At 37.7% G+C, this 21038-nt stretch overlaps 1 protein-coding gene across 6 annotated transcripts in view; it reads right to left on the minus strand.

Annotated features, from left to right (window-relative positions):
- Positions 1-21038, minus strand: part of RERE (arginine-glutamic acid dipeptide repeats) — a 404253-nt gene that overhangs the window by 206563 nt on the left and 176652 nt on the right. For 3 of the 6 annotated variants that reach the window (XM_079133348.1, XM_079133347.1, XM_079133346.1), the window contains exons 3-4: positions 18374-18444; positions 9130-9255 (exon numbers count right to left, since the gene is read on the minus strand). The exons of 1 other annotated variant lie outside the window; for it this stretch is intronic. In XM_079133348.1, the coding sequence (XP_078989474.1) occupies positions 9130-9255; positions 18374-18444 (197 nt within the window). The remainder of the gene's footprint in view (positions 1-9129; positions 9256-18373; positions 18445-21038) is intronic. 2 more of the 6 variants (XM_079133349.1, XM_079133350.1) reach the window with 2 other exon arrangements.

The raw sequence follows: 21038 nt of genomic DNA on the forward strand, positions 1-21038 counted from the left end.
CAGGGTCTTGTGCATGCAAGGTAAGCCCTCTACTAACTGAGCTATATTCCTAGCCCTAGAAAAATATATTTTAAAAAGAATTCAGACTGAAAATAAGTTAGTGTGCTTTCTGATTCAAGTCGATATCAAACTGCTGTCATTCCTCCCAGAATGTTCTGCACTCCTGTCACACTACCCTAAAACTCCACTACTTTCACCTTGTAATTGCTCCCACTCTGCCTTAAGAGGCTATTCTCATTCTCCTGGGATCATTTAGATTCTAAGCCAAAGTGCCTTCATGTCCAAGGTCCCTACACAAACATCCTCTACCATGGGGCACCAAAGGCATTTACAGTTGCCTCTTTACGTCCTTCCACATTCCCACCCAAACTGTGCACTGCTACAGGGCGCACAGCACCTAGCACAGTCCATCCTACATTCTGATCAAGCATCAAAGAGAAGATCACTGTCTAGAGGCTGCAACCAAGGGCAGCTGATCCTGTGGCGACCACTCTTCCGCCACAAAAGTACACAGTACACTTGTCTCTAGGGAAAATTCAAAAGCCCAAAAATCAGCATCATAGGCAAACACAGAATAACAAGATAAGAAAAGTTTCATGTTAAATGGAAAGGATATATGCATGTATATACAATGTTTATGTTTTATGAGCTACATAAACCCACAGGAATCCTAACAGTTGAGGCAAAAAGTTAAACTTAAGCTATGTACTGACACTACAGTCAGGAACACTCCTGATTCCACACTCATTTCCTTTTTATGGCAGGTGGAAGGCAGTGGAGAGATACAAAACAGTTGTTGTGTTTTAAAAAATAAAAATAGTAGCTTACCTCTAGCTAGTACTGGCCAAGATTTCTCCCGTTAAATGCTATATTTTGCTGATGCAGGGCTAGAATCAAATAATTTGAATTCTCTCAAGTGTGTATCTTAATGTTTTTAACATTCATTTTTTTGGATGATATATTTTACAACTTCATTAACACAGTTTAAGATTTTGATGTTAAATAAATTTACATACAGTTAAATAATTAAGTAATACTACTGTAACTATCAAACGCTAGTAAATAAATAAGATGAACCCAACCTGCCACTGGCACATTTTGCCAGTCACTTCCTGGGAAAGTCACTTCCTGGGAAACTGAACTTAAACTGACAGAGGTTTCTCAGTGACAATAACAAAAATACAGAGAAGTGAAAGAAAAACTGAGTTATCATAAGAAACCAAGTGATCTACACATGCCACAGGCTGTCCCAACTCTCAAGAACTTGGACTAGAAGCAATCAGGAACAAATTTATGCCATATGTGGTGATTTTATTTCAGAAAAACATCACCATAAATCCTACTGAATTAATGCTGGTAATTAGGATTTTAATAGTTTTGCCATTTTGGGTGGGGGCTCTGGTTATTTTGGTAACAAGGACTGAACCTAAGGTCACTTAAACAGTGAGTCAAATTTATTTATTCATTCATTCATTCATTCATTCATTCATTCATTCATTTATTTAGAGACAGGGTCTCATTAAATTGCTTAGGGCCGCACTTCTTTAAACTTGCGATCCTCCTGCCTCAGTCTTCCAAGTCGATGGGATCACAGGTATGTGCCCCCATGTCTGGAAGGACTTTCATAGTTTTGTAGTTTGGTTTTTAATTAATTAGTGAACTGCCTTTTACAGCTATATTAGAGCTGTAAGTACACAGATTATACCTAACTTATGTGCTGGGTAAGGAAGGAAATTAAGTAATACAGGAGTACCACATAATAATTTCTTTCTTGAGTCCCTGACATGCTTAGGCTCGAGAATCATAAGGAATCCTAGAACCTCCACATCCCACAAAAACAACAAGACCAGAAATGCTTTTACAAGGGTTCCCAGGGTGAAGAGCAGACCTCAATTCCCTAAAGTCACTGCCCATCAGAATCTTCTGGGAAAGATTAGGGAAGAAAATGGATGGATTCCTGGGCCTGACTCCAGCATCCCTATTTTGGTTTTACAAGTGAAACTGAGACTCAGTCAGTGAATGTTGCCAGCACAATTCAAACCAGCACCATTATGTCAACAGTAAAATGTACGGTTTTCAGTCACCTCCCTGACCTGAGGGAAGGTACAAAGACAGGCCTTCATACTGTAATCCCAGAGGCTCAGGAGGCTGAGAAATGAGGATTGAGAGTTCAAAGTCAGCCTCAGCAACTTAATGAGGCCCTAAGCAACTCAGTGAGACCCAGTCTCTAAATAAAAAATAAAAAAGGGCTGGGGATGTGGTTCAGTGGTCGAGTGGCCCTGGGTTCAAGCCCCAGTAAAGATATTCTGTGAAACTCGGAATTTAACAGTACATGCCATCCACACACCTGACACTTTGTCATCTTAATGAATCAATGTGAAACTGTCCCAGGAAATTTCTTCTACCATTTTTCACAGACTTCCTTTTAACACTGTCTCTAAAGAATTTCAATGAGTAAAACCTACTGACACTCCTTTTAAAAACAGGGCAATTTAACTCTTTCAACTTATTTTAAATGGGTAACGAAAATAAAGTGATCATCTAAACTGATCTATACTGCTAGCAGCAGGAACTAAATTTGTTTTAAGAAATACTTAACTTTTACATTATACAGATGAAGTTGATCGCCAACTATTTCTAAACCGATTAAAACATAATGTGGTTGGAATTAGAAACTTAAAATAATTCAGCAATGTCTGCTGGCAAAAGAAGAGGTGGGCTATGCCAAAAACCTTTCTTACTGATCAACACATGAAAGAGTGAGGCGTATGTTCTTTGGCCTACAAAATCTGATATAACCATGGCCCTGAATGACTTTCCTGTGCTCCCAGTACAGGCAACATGGATATTATGAAATGTCTTCACAAAGGGCTTTTACTAATCCTAATTAGTCAAGCTACATTTTTATATAAATTTCTATTTTCGAGATTCAAGAATTCTACCTGCTTTTAAATCTATGTAAGTGTCATGTTAAAAATTTCAAGATAAGCCAGGCATGGTGGCCATGTCTCCAATCCCAGCAACTCTGGAGGCTGGGGCAGTAGGTTGCAAGTTTAAGGCCAGTCTCAGAAACTCAGCAAGACCCTCAACAACTGAGTGAGACTGTGTCTCAGAATAAAAAATTAACCAGACACAGTGGCATATCCCTGTAATCCCAGCGACTGGGGAGGTTGAGGCAGGAGGATCATGAGTTCAAAGTCAGCTTCAACAATTTAGTGAGGTTCGGAGCAACTTAGCAAGACCCTGTCTCAAAATAAAACATAAAAAGGGCTGGGGAAGTGGCTCAGTGGTTCAGCGCCCCTGGGTTCAATCCCTGGTACTTTAAAAAAAACAACCCAAAGGCAATCTTAATTCTGTGAGCTGAAATGTCTTTGGCAATTATGTCAGTAGAAGTAATTCTGGAGAACCTACAAAGCCTAGAATAAACAGACAGCTGTTTAGATACTTTTTCAGTCAAACAGTAGGAAAGACCCCAAAAAGGCAGGGTTGAAAGACCTGAAAATGCCCGTAAGTGATAAAAGGCAATGAATGCATGGCCCTGAAAGAGAAGGCGGCTCAATGAAACTTGGACAGGATCATTAAACGCTACACTGACACACAGTTAAAAACAAAAACAAAAACAAAAACAAACCTGCTTCAATCACAGCAGTTAATAAAAGCATAGGATTGCTGAAATCCATGTTCTGAAAACGTGACTTAATGCCCCCCTTTGGTAAAAAGGATATGAATCCAATGGAAAGGCAGCGTTCAGAGAAATTAGCTGACAGTCGGCTTCTATGGGAGAGCAGGGTATGACAATCAGCTGCTCTGGTGAAACCAACTAATCTGGAAGCAGGATGTGTGTTCTCTAATGTCAACATCGGTGGGTTACTGCAGTGTAGAACAGCTGGGTATCTAAGAATTCTTTACGATTTGCTATGCTAGAATTCAATGGCTAGTAATCATCTTTCATTTGGGTTTGTTGGATTAATTGCAGCTTTGATATTAGCAATTCTTCCCAAAATTCAGTCACATTAACACTTTTCATCATTCTCAGATATAAATTACAGTGTGACTCATCATTTTTCCCAAGGTTATTTTGCCATACTTGATGTCAATTGCCACAGTAAATAATGAAAGAGAGTCCCACAGCATCTGAAAATCCTGCATGGCTAAACAGGCAACCAGATTAGTGTTCTTTCTAAGCACCAAATAGGTAACAAACATAATCAGCTGCACTTCTAAGACAGCATTTTATAATAAGTTTTCATTTTTAATTATTAAGTGGGACTGATTCCCAATATGAAAAGCACTAATATCAGAAAAGAACAGTAGAATACCTGGGCACAAAGTTAAAAAAACACCCAGTCCATTTACTTTCTGAGCAAACAGCTAGCTGATTTGAAGTTCTAAGTGACCCACTCCACAGCAATTCTTTTTTATAAAAAATATATATGCTTTTCAGTTATTGATAGACCTTTATTTTATTCATTTATTGATATGATATGTGGAGCTGAGAATCGAACCCAGTACCACACACATAAGGCAAGCATTCTACCACGGAGCCACAACCCCAGACCCATCCATAGCAGTTCTTAACCTCGACTTTTACATTATTTTCAACACCGTAGGAATATACTGATTAATATTCATGGCAAAAAAAAAAAAAATGCACATACGCATCCCTATATTGTTCCTCTCAAATAATCCTCTTTCCAGAAAAATGTATACACACGTAAGACTTTGCAAACAATGACAATAAGCTCACAGATGCTCTCAAACTCAGAAATCAGAAGTCTATATGGACATCAGATTAAGAATGTCTAAAAAACTTAAACCAGAATTATTAAAACCAGAATTTGTATAAATCACAAGTCTTATGTAAGGTAATAACAGATAATGATTAATGCATTGTTTGTTGTATGCTAAGTACAGCTATGTACCAAATGTTTCAATTAACACTGGACCACATATATGCTGATGGTCCTATAAGATTACAATAGAGCATGATAATTTTTATCATCTAGTATTTCTATGGTGCCTTTTCTATGTTTAGATACACAAATATTTACCATAATGTTACAAATGTTTAGATACACAAATGTTTACCATAATGTTACAAATGCCTACAGCATTTAATACTGTAACATACGCATGGGTTTGAAGTCCAGAAGCCGTAGGCTATTCCATATAACCTAGAGCTGCGTACTTACATTCTATGATGTTTGCACAATGACAAAATTGCTTAGAACGCATCCCCAACATTAATGGGACACATAGATGGCAATGTGCTCAAGAATTTAATGAATCATTTCATTTAATTTTTGCAACAACCCTCTGAGGTAGACAGAATTATATCCCTTTTACAAATGAGAAAACTCAGGGTTAGGAATTCTATTTATGTATGTGTCACACAGGATCCTGTCAAAAGAATGGAAAAATTCCCTAAAGGAAAATGCACCCAAAACAAAACTAAGTGTCTTTTTTTTTTTTTTTTTTTTTTTTAAAGTTAATTTAAGCAGCTTAAATTACTGCCTTTAATTATGTGTTAGCCATTCAGGAGAGGTCTTAAGCACTAGCCCTTCATCAGCTAGTGAGGAAGTGGACAGGCACAGTCCACATGGCCTGCAGGACCACATACATGACAATAGAAATAAATGTGCATTTTAAGTCCCCTTGAAATGACAGCACCTTTCCTTCTTTAGCTCAGACCTCCGCTGTGCTGTCAAGTAGTTTCTATTCAAATTAGCTAGTGGGGAGTGGTCATCTCTGACCAATCCAGGGAGGATCTGGTCATGTCATCTTTGTCTTCCTTTCTCCCCCACTGCCACCTCCTACCAGTGAGCATAGTACTTTTTGTTACATAAACATCCAAGCTAGTGAATTCTCAGTAACAAGTAAAAAGGTTGCCTCTCTAGCACTGATACAAAAATAAACAGAAGCCAGGTATGGTGGCTCTGTAATCCCAGCTTCTCAGGAGGCTCAGGCAGGAGAATCACAAGTTCAAGGACGGCCTCTACTACTTACTGAGGCCCTGTTTAAAAACACAAAGGGCTGGAGGTACACATTAGTGGTAGAGCAGCCCTGTGTTCAATCCTCAGCACTGCTCCTCACCCTACCCACCCCGCGCCCTGCAAAAGGTAAAAACTTATAAAATTAAACCTGATGAGTTTATGCTACCATTAGTATAGAAACATAGATCACATATACCTGAATATGCAAAGAAAGCTAAGTTATAAAACAATTATTGCTATCCTGTAAAAACTAAATTAGCAAAAAATAGTCTATTAGGGAAGACATCTGGTGTCTCATGGCAAAAAACGTTAATAATATTGTCTGCAACCCTGTAATCATTTTTTTCCCAGTGACTCTCTTATTACACCATATTAGATCTGTGTGCCTGCAAAATTTATGAGAGTTCCACATAAGGGGCGGGGATGGAGTGGGGGGAGTGGGGGACTCTGCCAACTGGATCTGATTCAGATCAAGCACAAATGACTATGGCAGCATGAAGCATCGTTAAGAAATAATAGTTAGCTTTACGCAGCATCATCTTGACTAAAGGATCTATCATCTTATACAGAATCTTCTAAAACCCACATGATGGTATCTGATAGTTCCACCAATCCTCAGTGGACATGAATAGTAAAAATAAATACTGGCCAAGAACAGTGGTGCACACCAATAATTTCAGGTACTCAGGAGGATGAAGCAGGAGGATCACAAGTTCAAGGGCAGCCTGGCCAACTTAGTACAACATTGTCTCAAATTAAAATATTTATAAAAGGACTAGGGATGTAGCTCAGTGGTAAAGCACTTGCCTAGCACATGGGAGGCCCTGAGTTCAATCCTCAGTACTGCAAAAATTAATACTGGTCATCACTAATGCTGTTACAGGAAGTATATTTTTTTAAAAAATCAGTGTTATGGGCAAAATTTAAAACCCATTCAGTGAGCGGCTGAGATTGTGGCTCAACATGCCTGGCATGTGTGCTGCCCTGGGTTCGATCTTCAGCACTGCAAATAAATAAATAAATAAATAAAATAAAGGTCCACCCACAACTAAAATAAAAATTTTTTTAAGAAAATTCATTCAGAGCTGAGGGTGGCAGCACACGCATGTAATCCCAGCAGCTCAGCAGAAGGAAGCTGGAGGATCACAAGATGAAAGCCAGCCTCAGCAATTTAATGAGCCCCTAAGCAACTTAGCAAGACCCTGTCTCTCAAAAAAATATAAAAAGGGGTAGGGATGTGGTTCAGTGGTTAAGCACCCCTGGGTTCAATCCCTAGTACCCAAATAAATAAACAAATCCATTCAGCAAATCCTTGTTATTTAGAATTAAAGTAAATAAAAATTTGACACTAACATCACCTTGATTCATGAGTACAGCAAGAAAGTATCAACCTGAAAAATAAAACCAATTCTTTGGATATACATATTCCCCAGGCAGAAAAAGCTGAAGTTTTACAAGTAAGCAGTCAAGACTGGACTAATTTGCCCCTTAGGATGTCAATATATGGTTCCAGGGATCATAATTAGATGTTTACCCCTATGCTGGGTTCTTTCTTCCATTGTGAATAACTATTATTTCAAGAAATCCAAGTGTTCCATAATATGAACCGTTTTTTGGGTCTAATGCTTGCATAATTATGGCAACTATGTTTGCTGTTGTAGTGATATGGTTGTTACTCCCTATCTCTAATGTCTTGGTCTTCTCCATTTTAACACAGGGATGTCTGTCCTAGTCACCCAGGTAGAGCTTTCCCCATTCCACACTGCATACTGGTGTCCAGGGAATATTCTGAAGTAATGGCCTGCAAAATAGCTTGCCTGTAATTTAAAAACAAAAACAAACAACAACAACAAAAAAAAAACCTACAAAAGTTCTCTACTGCCTATTGCATAAAGATCTCAATATGTCTAACCTTTAAGATCTGCTGTGATCTGGTCCCATTTCATATTCCCACCTCTGCCTCCTAAGACCCACTAACCTGTACTCTTTCTTCACTGACATTCTGTAGGTCATCTTTCTTCTCACCCAAACTCACCAGGCACATAGTACAAGTTGCTTATATAACACGGGAAGGCAGGCGCACCTGGAAGGCTCCTCCACTCTGCCTATCCACATCTTACTGATGTGTCAAAAACATGCCCAGTTTCTCAATCCAACCTGCCTTCTCAAAACTCCCCCACAAGTGCTACAGTCCATCTGGAAAACTCTCCTTTCTTAGTGCCAAAATGTTAATATCATACACTGCAGCTGAACAATTCATCATGTATCAACAGCACCTCGTACTGCATGTGTGCTGGGGTGGGGAGGAGAGCGCCAGAGACTAAAATTTTCTAATTCAGTACAAATTTAAAGCTCAACAGTCCAATTACACTTCTTTAGTGATTAATAGCAGTCTTAGGCACTCAGCTTAGAACAATAAATACCTGTTGTTCTAAAAAGTTACCACCAAGCCCTCCCAAAAGGGAAAGGAAGACAAGTGTGTACACAGCTTTCAAAAAGGGGGAGCTGCATTACACAGGAAGACCCCTTATGGATCACCATCAGGAGACCCCTGCATCCTAGGGGTGGATCACACAAGTCACTGCTTCTTGCTGCATCTTACACCTCGTGTCACCATCATGTAACAGCAATTACCATAAGAAGCAGCTGGGAGAGGTAGAGCTTTATTCTATATCTAGCATTACCGTAAATCCTCACTGCTTCTGAACAGCCTTTTACAAAACATCCTCTGAGAAAAGAGCATTCAGTTAATGTCCAAGGGCCATGAGTCCCAGTGAGTCTGGAAAAATGCATATTCCACACTTGCACTCAAACTTACCCCCTTTTCCCCCATTTCAGTTGCCAACATCCATACTCGCTGCTGATTGCCAGCTCCTGCTCCTTGCAGCAGCCCAGCATGCTCTCTGCTGGTGCCAAAATACCCTTCCACCAAACCCCGCTAACTCCTGGAACTGTCCTAGAGGGGTAAGGCAAGTCCCGTATTTTGCTTCCTCTGTGCATGTACTTGTTACTCCTTTAAAAACACATACAATACAGCACATTTTTAAAGGGGCTCTGGGGAGGGAGGTAATATTCCTATTTTATACCCTATGGGATATAAAATACTGACAGCTTTTAAAAACGGGATTCTCCTTACCCCTACAGGCCCTCTCCCGGCTTCAGAAAGATGCTGTGGTGGCTGTGATGCCACCGGCAGAGAGCATGCTGGGGGGTCACACAAAGCAGGAGTTGGAGATCTGCAACAGGCCTGGGAGTTGTGGACCTAAAAAAGAAAAGAGTTTTAAGTTAACGTGCCCAATGCCCCCTCACACCCTGGTTATTAGGGGCACTCAGCACACAAGCAGGTATCTGCAAAAATCCTTTAGCAGATGGCCTCTGAAATCTCAGAGACTTTATTCTGCCACTAGAGTTAAGCATTCTTCATTAATCAAAGTCTCCTTATTTCCGTGTTAACAAACATATGACCCTTCTGGCTCCATATTTTAACTGGGTCCTGTCCTAAAAAGTATGGTGTGTGCCCCTCAAAATAACCAAGTTAAGATGTGACACAGTGCCAAAGCACAGTAACAATGGCATGCTTTGCTTATAATACAACAAAATATTCAACGTTGTCATGTTAACACAACAGTAAAAATAAACCACGGGTGGACCAACAAGCTTTCAGAAGAATTTCTAATGCAAGATGCTAGAAGCCCATGTATTTAATAAGGAAAGAGTCAAGGTATTAGGGCAGCCAAAGAGATATCCTGCCACTTTCTTGAAGTACTAGTTTAATTTTGTAAAGATGAAGGCAAGGTAAATAGACAAAGGCTTAAAAACAGAGGGGGAAAAAAGGAGGACATTCAAATGAGATTTAATTTTCTCAAAATGCCCACAAGGTGAGGCTAATGAACAGACAGGCACTGAGCACAAAGCTCAAGATAGTCATTTTTTTCCTGGGGGCAAAGTCAGTTAAGCATGTACCACATCTCCATTTCTCTTCCTCTTTTTATTTATTTATTTTTTTAACATTTAAAACTAGCACACACACACACAAAAAAAGATTAGAAAGCACTTCTGAAAGCCAGTATAGTCCTTCTAAGTATCAGAAAAGATGCCACAGATAATAGTTTGAATATGTTCCCTTTCAAATATTCTAGAAAGCACATATTTTTTAAAAAAAAACAACCAATCCAATGTCATGTGGTTGTGTATAACCTTCAGAAATCTGTAAGCCCAAATCCTTATACATATAAGAACCTCTGTTCTTAAAGATGATTAAGTAACAGAAAATTCAACTTTTTAAAATATTAAATCATCATCAAGGCTCCCTGTTACATGTGATCCTTTTTGAGAAACAATCACTCTCTAAATACTTCTGTAAAACAAGACTGTCATAAAATCCATTAACCACTATTTTTATGTCTCTTTTAACAACCGCAAATCAAGAAAATAAGCTATTAGAAATGTCTTTATCATGATCAAGCTCTTTTCCTTTCTTGCTCTAAAGATCACCATCTACAGTATATCTTCAGCTCCTCATGACTTCTCTGCAGTCTCTGTTCCCCAGAGCCTCCATAACAGTATCGATGACTGTCTTGTGTCAGCAGAAATAACTTCCTCCAACATACACCTCCCTTCTTCCCCTGCTACAATGCAAATTCAAGTTAAAAAAAAAAAAAAAATCAATGGTACATTTAAATGTACAACATATTTAATATTTTTTACCATAAGCATCAAAACAAAGATGAATTCCTCTTTAATGCCCTGTACTAGGAATTCAATGATCCAGAATTTAAAACCAAATAAAACACTCAAATTGAGAGTTTTCAAATTTTAACACATAGTAAAGGATTTCTAAACACTTTGGCATTATTTTAAATATGCAAGTAGTTCAAGTAATGATTAAAATAGTTTAGGCCTTAAAATCAGAGCCTTTCCAAAGCAAATCATAATTCTTATGAATCAGAAAACACTGACAATATCTCAGTTCCCTAATTTCCTCTCAAGCACTTGGGGTGTTTTCTGAGATTATTTTGAATTGGTTCCTAATACAAACACCCATATATACATACAAATTACAAAATTTCCAGTTCTAAGGAGTCAAGTTTGAACAAGACTTTATCATATTTTCTTACACAGATGTCTGCAAATACTTGACTGTCCCAACTTTCTTAAGTACCACGAAAAATAACAATTAGAATATTTAGAGTTTTCTGCATGAAGTTTCACACATATGTAATAAGTAAATAATATTTTTAGAAGTATTTTATGGAAACACATACAGTTAAAACTTAAAATGACTTCTTGGAACCCTAAAATCTAATTTAATTAGGAGAAAATGAATTACCCAAATTCTCAGTGTTCATGTACCATTAAAACTTTAGTTTCCAGGGTCCCATCCTGCCCAGCAGCCAGGAATAAAAACAAATGCTGAGAAACAGAAAACAGAGCCAATAAAATGGCCTGAGATTATTTACTCCCAAAGCCTCACTTAAACTTCCACTTAAGTGAACATCTCTCTGTCCATTTCTAAATTGACATCTATGTCATGCAAAAAGTATGTGTTAGTCAAAAACTCTGCCAGCACTGCTCTGTAACTGAGAGGGTATGAGGTACAGATACCCAACAACCTCATCTGACTATATGTCCATCCAACTCAGAGTTAAGGAATTTCATTCCTTCCATGCCTCTTAAAAGATTAAATGAAATTATAAACTTCAAATTTACAAGTGCAAAGGATGTTTAATCCTTGCACTTAATAGCATGGAGCAAGCCTAGGATCCCCTTGTACTTTTTTTTACAAGGCTAATATAAGCAAGGATGGCTTTTATTTCAAACAAGGAAAAACAAAGGTATGGCCTCTAAAACTCTGGCACCAATTCAGTAATAGGCACTGTTTCCTACCTTAGAAACTACTGCATACTATGCCCTACAAATATATACAATTAGCATGTGACAACTTAAAAAAACAAATGAGGGGCTGGGGATGTATCTCAGTTGGTGGAGTGCTTGCCTCATATGCACAAGGCCCTGGGTTCAATTACCAGCACCAAAAACAAAACAAAAACCCCACAAATGAAGGAAAAAAGAAACCACAGTATAAGGAGAGTACAACCACATGGGTGCACTCACTTCTACAGATGAAAGCACCTGAGCTGAAAGAAAGCACCAACTTCTTTCAAAGAAGCATCCTACTGTGCATTCATTATCTGTTTTTAAATGACACTTAGGTCTGCACTCCACAAACTAGAAGATTTCTGCTACATCATCCAACACAACACACATACCACAAAGCTATAACTGAATGGTACTGAACTTTCTTATAAAGCACAAACCAGGAGGGTAAAAGAAAGGAACTACAGAAAGAAACACTGAATTCTACAGACCTGCCCTGTGGGATGTCAGAAACACAATCTAAACCACCACAGTCACTCAGAAGCTGGTCCTCACACCCTGAGGCACTTGTCATAGCAGGTGGCCTTGTCTGGGATGCATATAGACTAAGCCTCACTTAACTTTTAAAAGTCAGTTACACTGAAAATTTAAAACAGAAAATAATGACACCTAAAAAATGTTATGACACTCATTTAAAAAATTGTTTAAATTGGAGAAATATTTTTAAAGGAATAGTTTCATTGTTTACATACATTAAACACTACTGCAGGCTAACTATAAGGTAAGGGAGCAGATTTCTTGGACTTGTCTTTTTTCCCCAAACTCTTTTCAGTCAACAAATATTTATTGAACATCTACATTTTACCAGAAACTCTTTTTAGTCAGACAAGATGTTTAATAGTCACAACATTAATTTGTAGTTAATTCATGAATTTTGTCAAACAACAACTGAAGTTTTTCAAAAACTTATCCTGGGAAATTTTTTCCACTGAAATGTTACTTCAGTCAATGTTTAGTATCACTATGGATGTTATAGTCAAGCTGAAGTGCTAAGCACATGGTAGTCATCAGTGAACAGAATAGACATGGTATCTGTTCTTATGAAATGTAAATCTAGAACGCCAACTGAGTATCAACATCATGATTACCGTCATTCTTCAGGGCAGGCCCTGTGCTACTCAATTTGTAGGTTTGACCTTTAGATCTAAAAACAGCCTACCTGGTAAAGTAAGTCTTTATACCCCAACTTCACAGATAAATAAAGCAAAGTTAAGGGGGTTCAGTGTCTTGCCTAAGATCATTAAAGACAGCAACTCATGGAACAGAGCATAAGAACCTAGACAACCCGATGTCAAAGTTCATTAGTCCCAGAGTTACATATTCCAAATTCTGAATTAGTCATGTTCATATTAAAGCAGACCTCCTCCCCAACCATTGAAAAAAGGCTCCAATATATGATTTACCTATTATTAAAATAAATGTCCATTTCATGAATATGCATACACCATACAGTCTGTGCTCTACAGTCACAATAGCAAAACTGGAATTCAACAACTGTAATATGTAATGCATATGTCTGGTAAGTCATTATGTATACTTATGAATATGTACCCAAAGAGTACATGTTAATGAAGTCTCTACATGAAATCTCCTATGTTCCTTAAGTTTTCATTTTAAAAAGGGAAAAACAACTTCTTGTTGCTTTTAATCCACTTCTGAGCAGCTAAATTTGGTGAAGGGAGGGCAATTTCCATAAGCAGAACTTAAGCTGAAGATAGCTTCTCTGCAGCCTCTCTTCTGCTGTACTATCAGAGAATAAATGAATAAGAACTGACAGGTGATAATAAAGACCAGAGATCACAAATAAATTTCATGTTTCCCACTCCAGCTGCCCATATTTGGCAAAGAAACATAGGGTATGTCTGGATAACCTGGGCTCCTCGTTCATAGCACAAATGGAGACACGTCCCCTCCAAGGTGACTAGTGATATGTACTCTTAGTTATTCCACACTCACAACTAGCAGTGAAAATATATGCTCTTTTGGGATATAGAGAGCAACAGCACACTCCTCCCTGTAGTATTGCTAACAATGTACTTGGCCAACCCTCCACTGGAAACACCACAACATCCTCAATGACCATGTCCTCAACTCTAAGGACTAAACCAAATTCAATCCTAGGGATGATTTTTCCAATTTTAATAAAATGGATCAACTGTTGTCTTAAATGGTATTCAATAATTACATATTTTTCCTGGAAACTCATTTGGCCTAAGTAACAGCTGAAAAACCCCCTAGTGCATAACTCTAGGAAACCAAAATCATACTTCCTTTTAGTGTAAGAGTTATGGCTACTCAAGAATCCACATAAAATGCCATGCAGAATATTAAAGAAAGACTTTCAATTACTGATCTATGAATAAAGAATTAGGTAAGAACTACTACAAGGATTTCCTTGGTATTACACTGAGTCAAAATTACTAATCTTGGTGATCTTTGTTAGCATTCTCAGACTCCATGATTATTCCTAGATAGCAAATTATCTCTATTATACTTAAGACTTGAATTTTTATAAAAATGGAATTGTACTATTTTTAGTAAAAAGCAAGAAATATTCCTTTTAGAACAAAAAGTGAATAACTTTTTCTCCACCAATCCTGTTGAGTGATTCTCTTAAAAAAAAAAAAAAAAACTGACATCAACAATGCCACAAACTGTCTATCCAATTATAATCTTAACCACTGAGAGAAGAAACAACATTTTACACTTCTTTACTCCCCTTTATGGTTGTTCAACAAAGAACACAAAGCAAGTTTTCAATAAATGTCAGTCAGAGGCACTGAGGATGGCCCAAATTGCATTTTGGGATATACTACTACTTCTCCTTAATGACGCTGACTCATTCATGAACAAAACCTTCCAGACAACCTAAGTCACACAGTAACCTAAAAAACACAGGAGAGGGCAGCAGAAGAAAGGGCTGAAGAGGTCACACCAAGCTCTTTCAGTTGCAGCTAATGGAAATCCACTCAATCTAGCCCAAGTAAGGAATTCTTTACTGAAAAGGAGCAACGGATGATCCAAGAACCCAATGGGTGGAAGCAGCACCCACCTCAGGTGGTCCTCTGCTTTCACAGATCTCCCCTAACTTCTCAGTGTGCCACCTCACATTCAGGCAATTCTTGACTCATCCTTTCAGCCTACACCCCTGCTAACTGCCTCAGTTTTCCGTATCTAAATTCTTTAAAAAGAAGCAACAGTTTGATTAATTTTTTCAAGTCAGGCCACAAAGATCACAGATTGTCACTCCGATTATTACTGTTTTAAAGAACTAAAGATTTTGCCAACTGTTTTATTATTTATGAAATAGGTGCAGAAACCTACTTTCTTGTTGATCCTTCTTTCTTCCTGCTTCCAATTAAGCACATACTGCCTTCTGCTCTTTTGAGCCTCTGTTTTTGACGACTTGTTCCATAGAAAACTTTGGTTGATGTATTCAAACAAAACCAGATCTCCTGGTTTGGAAATAAGCCAAATCAAATGAGTAATTCCTAAGAGTAAGAAAGCTTTCTAATAGAACACATAATTCGCTTCCCTTTAAAATGCTACCTCTAAAAACCTCAGCACAGTTAGAAACTTAATTACTCTGCACCTTCAAAGCCTCCACCCTCTCTGAAAGTGAGTGCTATAAATATGCCTAGCAGCCCTGGATGACTGTATTCTGATGCTTAGCATTAATAAGGCAGAGGCCATGGGCCCCACCCAACCAACAAAAGGCCCACATATCCTATCATCTGAACTGAGACATTGTGAACAATGAAAGGGGAAACTGTTTAAATAGTCTGGCTGGACCAGTAAGTCATAAGCCAGGATAGAAAAGGAGCTGTGTTCTGTACTACAGACCCAGATTCTAAGGGAATGTAACAGCAGAGCTTAGAAGACAACCCAGGTCTCCACCTAAAATCCTTACCTCATGTGTAACTAGTGTGTGAAATGTTACCCAGAGTTCAATAACTTAGCATTAGTCTACTGTCATGACAGGTAGAGGGTATCTCCTCATTTCCACTTCAACTCATTAGCTTTTGTTCTCTTAAACACTGTAATTTTATCTTAGAATAATCTTACCATTGTAATACATACCATAAAGAACAATCATCAAATTCTTTTTACAATCCCCTTTCACTCGATAAACCCACATGGTAAAATGATTAATTCTCATTTCTGGTATAAACAAAGAAACACATTTCACATCTCTCAGTTACAACACACAAACCAAACTTCTGCTTTATAATAGCTAAAAAGATAAAATACATAATTGCAACATTTCAAAGCTATTGGATTTTCCTTTCATTTTTCATTGCTTCATTCCCCATGTGACTTGCTATGGGCAAATCCAACTCCAATTCTTTAAAATCTTGCAGAGAAACAAGCATATTTCCTGCTGTTCATCTTTTCCCCTTATTGCTTGGGTGAAGTGAAGGGGGAAAAAATCTTGATTGTTCTCATAAGAAGTATGCAGAACCAAGGAAAGAAGAAAGTGAAAATAACTACATTTTTTCCAGACGCGAATATTTCACCGTCTTCATTATTCTCACACAGCAAAAACAGTACGTACTGAACAGAATCTCAAACAAAAAGGTAAAAACGCAGTGTGTGTAGCAGAAAAAGGTCATCTATACATACTACGCCATACTTCCCACTTGTCTTTGCAGAGAGCCTTGTATGTATTGTATTAGACCCATAGTGACAACAGAAGCTTCAGCTTTTATTGCTGTTAATACCCCAAGCAATTACTGTATCTCAGCAGGAGTCGCTGCCCAGAACAGGAATTATCACATTGTAATCAGCATTTTGTAAGGGGCACTGTTCAAACATGAAGGCACCTGCTAACATGCAAAAAATTGTACAAAGGAGCTCAGAATCTGAATAGGTAAGAGAAAAAAATCTTTGCAATTTTATTTCACAGCTATGTACTTTACATGGTACACAGGAATTTGGTTTAGTAAAAATCACACACACAGATAATAAACAAGGACAGAACCAGCAGCCACTACACCAAAATAAAACTCTTCAGGAAACAAGGCCACCTCCTAAAATTTCAGGTGTCAGTGCAGTATCTGTGAAAAAAGAAACTTTGTAAGGAAAGATACAATAAAGAGCAAAGATCTCTGAAAATGGTAAAAATTCATCTTGGCAAGAAACTGACTATAAAGCATTTAATTTCCAAGATAAAACTGCAAAGCTGCTTTGCAAAACAGCCGGGGAAGTGGTAAGCAGCCTGCAAAGAATCAATAAATCTTAAAAGTAAATGGCACAGTTTCTCTTCAAAATCAGTAAGCATGTGTTATTGATGTAACTTTTTAACAAGGAAAAAGAAATAACACATACTTGTTTAAACAGCTGAGTAAGAATATACTAACTAGATGCTTGGGTCATTGAAAATGATAAAAAGAAACAAGGGAAATGAGGAGTTCAAGAACTTTTCATACTACATTACTTTTCTTTAGATTGAAATACCAAATGAATCGTGTGTCAGAACACAAATATTGTTGAATTTCGAAGGATTTGGGAAACAGGACACTCCCAGGTACTGATTGATATACATTCTCTACAAACGTAAAGAATCAGGATCACTCTCTACCTAACAGTATAGACAGTGGTTCACAACCTTTAAGCAAAAGGATCCCATTCTAAGATCAAAACATTTCAAAAGATTCCCAAATGATACTACTTCCATAGTATTTTCATATATCAGGCCTTTGAAGAAAATATGTTAATACACAGTGATTTTTAACTGCATATTACTTATAAGAGTAAATTCTGAAAAATCAGAACAGCATGTTAATATACTTGAAAAAAATTTATAGACATGTGAAGTGCATTTATATACATAATATTGAGAAAGGTTAATTTTCAGATATGTGCAAAAATCTTTCAACATCCGAGATCCAAAGACCAAAGTGTGGGAACCACCAATCTAAACCCAAGAGGTTTTATAATAGGGAAGAGGAGCACAGCTGACGTTCTCAGAGGGCAAGTCCCCTGAGAAAGCAGGACAGCAGGCCCACGCCCGACGCAGACTTCCTTCTCACAATCTCCACCTCTGGACCCCCAAACCAGGTGCCAGGTACACTCCATGCCCACCAAAATGTCTCAGAAATATACAGTTTTTCACAAGAAACTAGTCTCTGGCTCGTTTGTATTACTCTTCCTACTTGTTAATTCCTAAATTTACCTCAGACTCTCAATAATGGCAAAAGCAAACTACTCCAGAAACTCAAGAGAATCTCTGAAATTGTCAAAACAGCTACTAAAAGAATAAACACTCAGAAACATTGTTTACAATATAAAAATGTGATCACACCAGTATGACAAAACTGAAAAGATTAAACCAGCAACTGCCTTGTTCACTGCTTCCCGTCAGGGGTGAGGGCGAAGTGAGAGCGGAGGGGCTGGCCACAGGAGGCTCAGAGCAGAAGGAACGCACAGGAAAGCATGCTTACCAGTTTGAAGTCTTGAATGCTACAGATGAAATACGGTGTGTTTGGCCTCCGACTCTCGATATACACACAGTCTTTAAAAGAAAAAGAGATTTTAAAACAATGGCATTTACCTTTAAGGGAACAAGACAGGGCCCATAAAAGCCACTGCATAACAAAGCACATACCTTCTATAGTACAATTTCTTTTCAAAGGCAATACTAAATTATAAATACCTTTAAGCTAAAAGAAAACTGCCCTTTGGTTCTCTTTGACCACCTTCTTGATAATTTAAAGAACCTGATGTAGTTTCAATGATTTTTTTCAGGGAAAGGGGGATCCCATAGGACTATCCATATCCAGATGAAGAAGTTTAGATAAAAGGAATTACTTGCTCAAGATTACACATCAAGTCAAAATTGCAAATAACTTATTCAGATAGATGTTCTCACATTCACAAATAAAATGACTTTGCCAAGTGCTACTTTATTTTCAATAAAAATTTTGAGGAAATAAATGAAAACTGCAAAGAAAACTATTTGAATATGCTATTACAATGACGTTGTCCTCTAAATCACAAAAAAATTAATCCCTTGTGCATAACTATTAAATATCAACCTAAACATAATTTATTTTCTAATTGTAAAGAAAACCACAGCAGCCAATCAGAGATGGAATAAAGTAAACCAAATTGCATTTTCTTCGTGGAAAAAAGAGCACTTTTCTATAAACTGCATTTGATATGGCAATGGTTGGATAATTATTTGCTCTCAAACAGCTGGAGTAGAAAAGGTTGTTTTTTAAAATGGTATGTTAAAACTTAAAAAAAAAAAAAAGCAATAATTTTAAGGAAAGCAGTAATCTATAGAAAGGTAAAATCCCTCAACATTACAACTGATAATCATCATAAAGCTTAAGACAAGAAAATGTACAGATTATTTACTGAGAAGGAAAGGTATGCAAGTCAACCAAGACTCCCAGGGAGATGCCCACAAGGCCATGATGAAATGCCATTTGTTTTATCCTTTCTCCTGACCCTTCAGAATGAGTTTGTCTCGGGAGTTCTTGACAACACAGGCAAATTCCTCTACTGCCTCACTCTTCACATATGTTAAGAGCCAAAATGAGAAAGGAGCAGCCATCTGGAATCATCCCTCTTCCAATGGAGAGTTCAGTCCACCAGGAACTCCAGCAAACCCACAAAGATTTAGATGATGAAGAAAACCCTCACTATAGAGCACATCTTTCCAGGAAACTACGTGCAGGACTTCAGGATTTCTGTACCCAAAAGTCATTCAAAAGAAGAAGAGATCTGAATGTCAACTATTTGAGGCATCCAGAATTCCCCAACTGATTTCTCTCCTTGGATACAGACTCAACAGATTCAATCCCTGAGTCCACGCACAACAGCAGCTCAGAAATGAGTTACTGACTAAATTTTCTATCTTAATTTGGGTCCCAGATGCTAAGGAAACAAACAAACAAAAACTCCTCCACTTAACAAGTTAGAGGCCTCTTCCCACTAGGGTAAACTTTGTCTTCACAGCCCTAACATGATATTCAAGTAAAAACAGAATTTCCCAGATAAAAATTGTAGCTCCAACTTACATGACACTGGGATGACCCAAGCTCTTCGTATCCGTGCCCTGGCTTCTCTTGTACCCACTCCCAGCATTTCAAATCTTTAGGTATCAGTAATACTCATCTTATTCAACTTGAACACAGACCACAGTCTACAATGTCCTCTTCTTCCAATCACTTCCTATAGAAAGCTGTATCTTTCCATTTCATGACAGAAAGTCGTCCTAGCCTAGCTACTCTTCACTGGTTGCAAAATGAATAGGTCACTTCCGAACTAATGACTTTTTACCTCTTAAGGGTCAAGTGACAAAAATAATTTGATGCTTTCAATGACTTGGTCCTATGCCAACACAATTCCTCTTCCCCTGGGCTGCATTTTCCAAAAGAAACATCAACTCATATCCCATCTGTGCCAAACTGCTTTCATCCTTCATTCCACCAGCTTCTGATCATACCAATCTTATAATTAATTATAAATTAGATAGCATAAATTCTCATGGTTCTTATGCAAAGAAATGACAACACCTCCCCTTTGTATATATAACATTAACAATTCTCATTCCGTTTTTTTTTGTTTTTGTTTTTGTTTTTTGTTTTTTCAGTTATTTGTCCACTGTAATGTGGACAGTGAAGGGCATATAACTCTGACCTCAATCTTACAGGATCCGAGAACTCATGTCTACATTCCCTCTACCCATTTCTGGTATTAGTGTGAGTAAAGTAAGACAGGACTAAATTAAGGAACAGATGCTTAAACACACAGTACATCTAAGTACATCTAAGTACATCTTTGTCATTATTTTACACAGAGAAAAGCTTTACATGCTTTTTTTCATAATCAAGAATCATTTTGGGGGGCTAGGGTTGTGGCTCAGTGGTAGAGCGCTTGCCCAGCATGTGTGAGGTACTGGGTTCAATTCTCAGCATCACATAAAAATGAATAAATAAATAAAGGTATTGTGTCCATTTACAACTAAAAAAAATTTTTTTTTAAAAAAAGAATCATTCTTACTCTTATTTTCCCTCTTATTGAGAGACATAAAGCAGCTAAGCTATATTCTTTAATTTCTTACTACTAATTGACATTCAGGGAAATGATTACCTATAA

Source organism: Sciurus vulgaris (genome assembly GCF_902686455.1).
Source record: "Sciurus vulgaris genome assembly, chromosome: 1".
Lineage (NCBI taxonomy): Eukaryota > Metazoa > Chordata > Mammalia > Rodentia > Sciuridae > Sciurus > Sciurus vulgaris.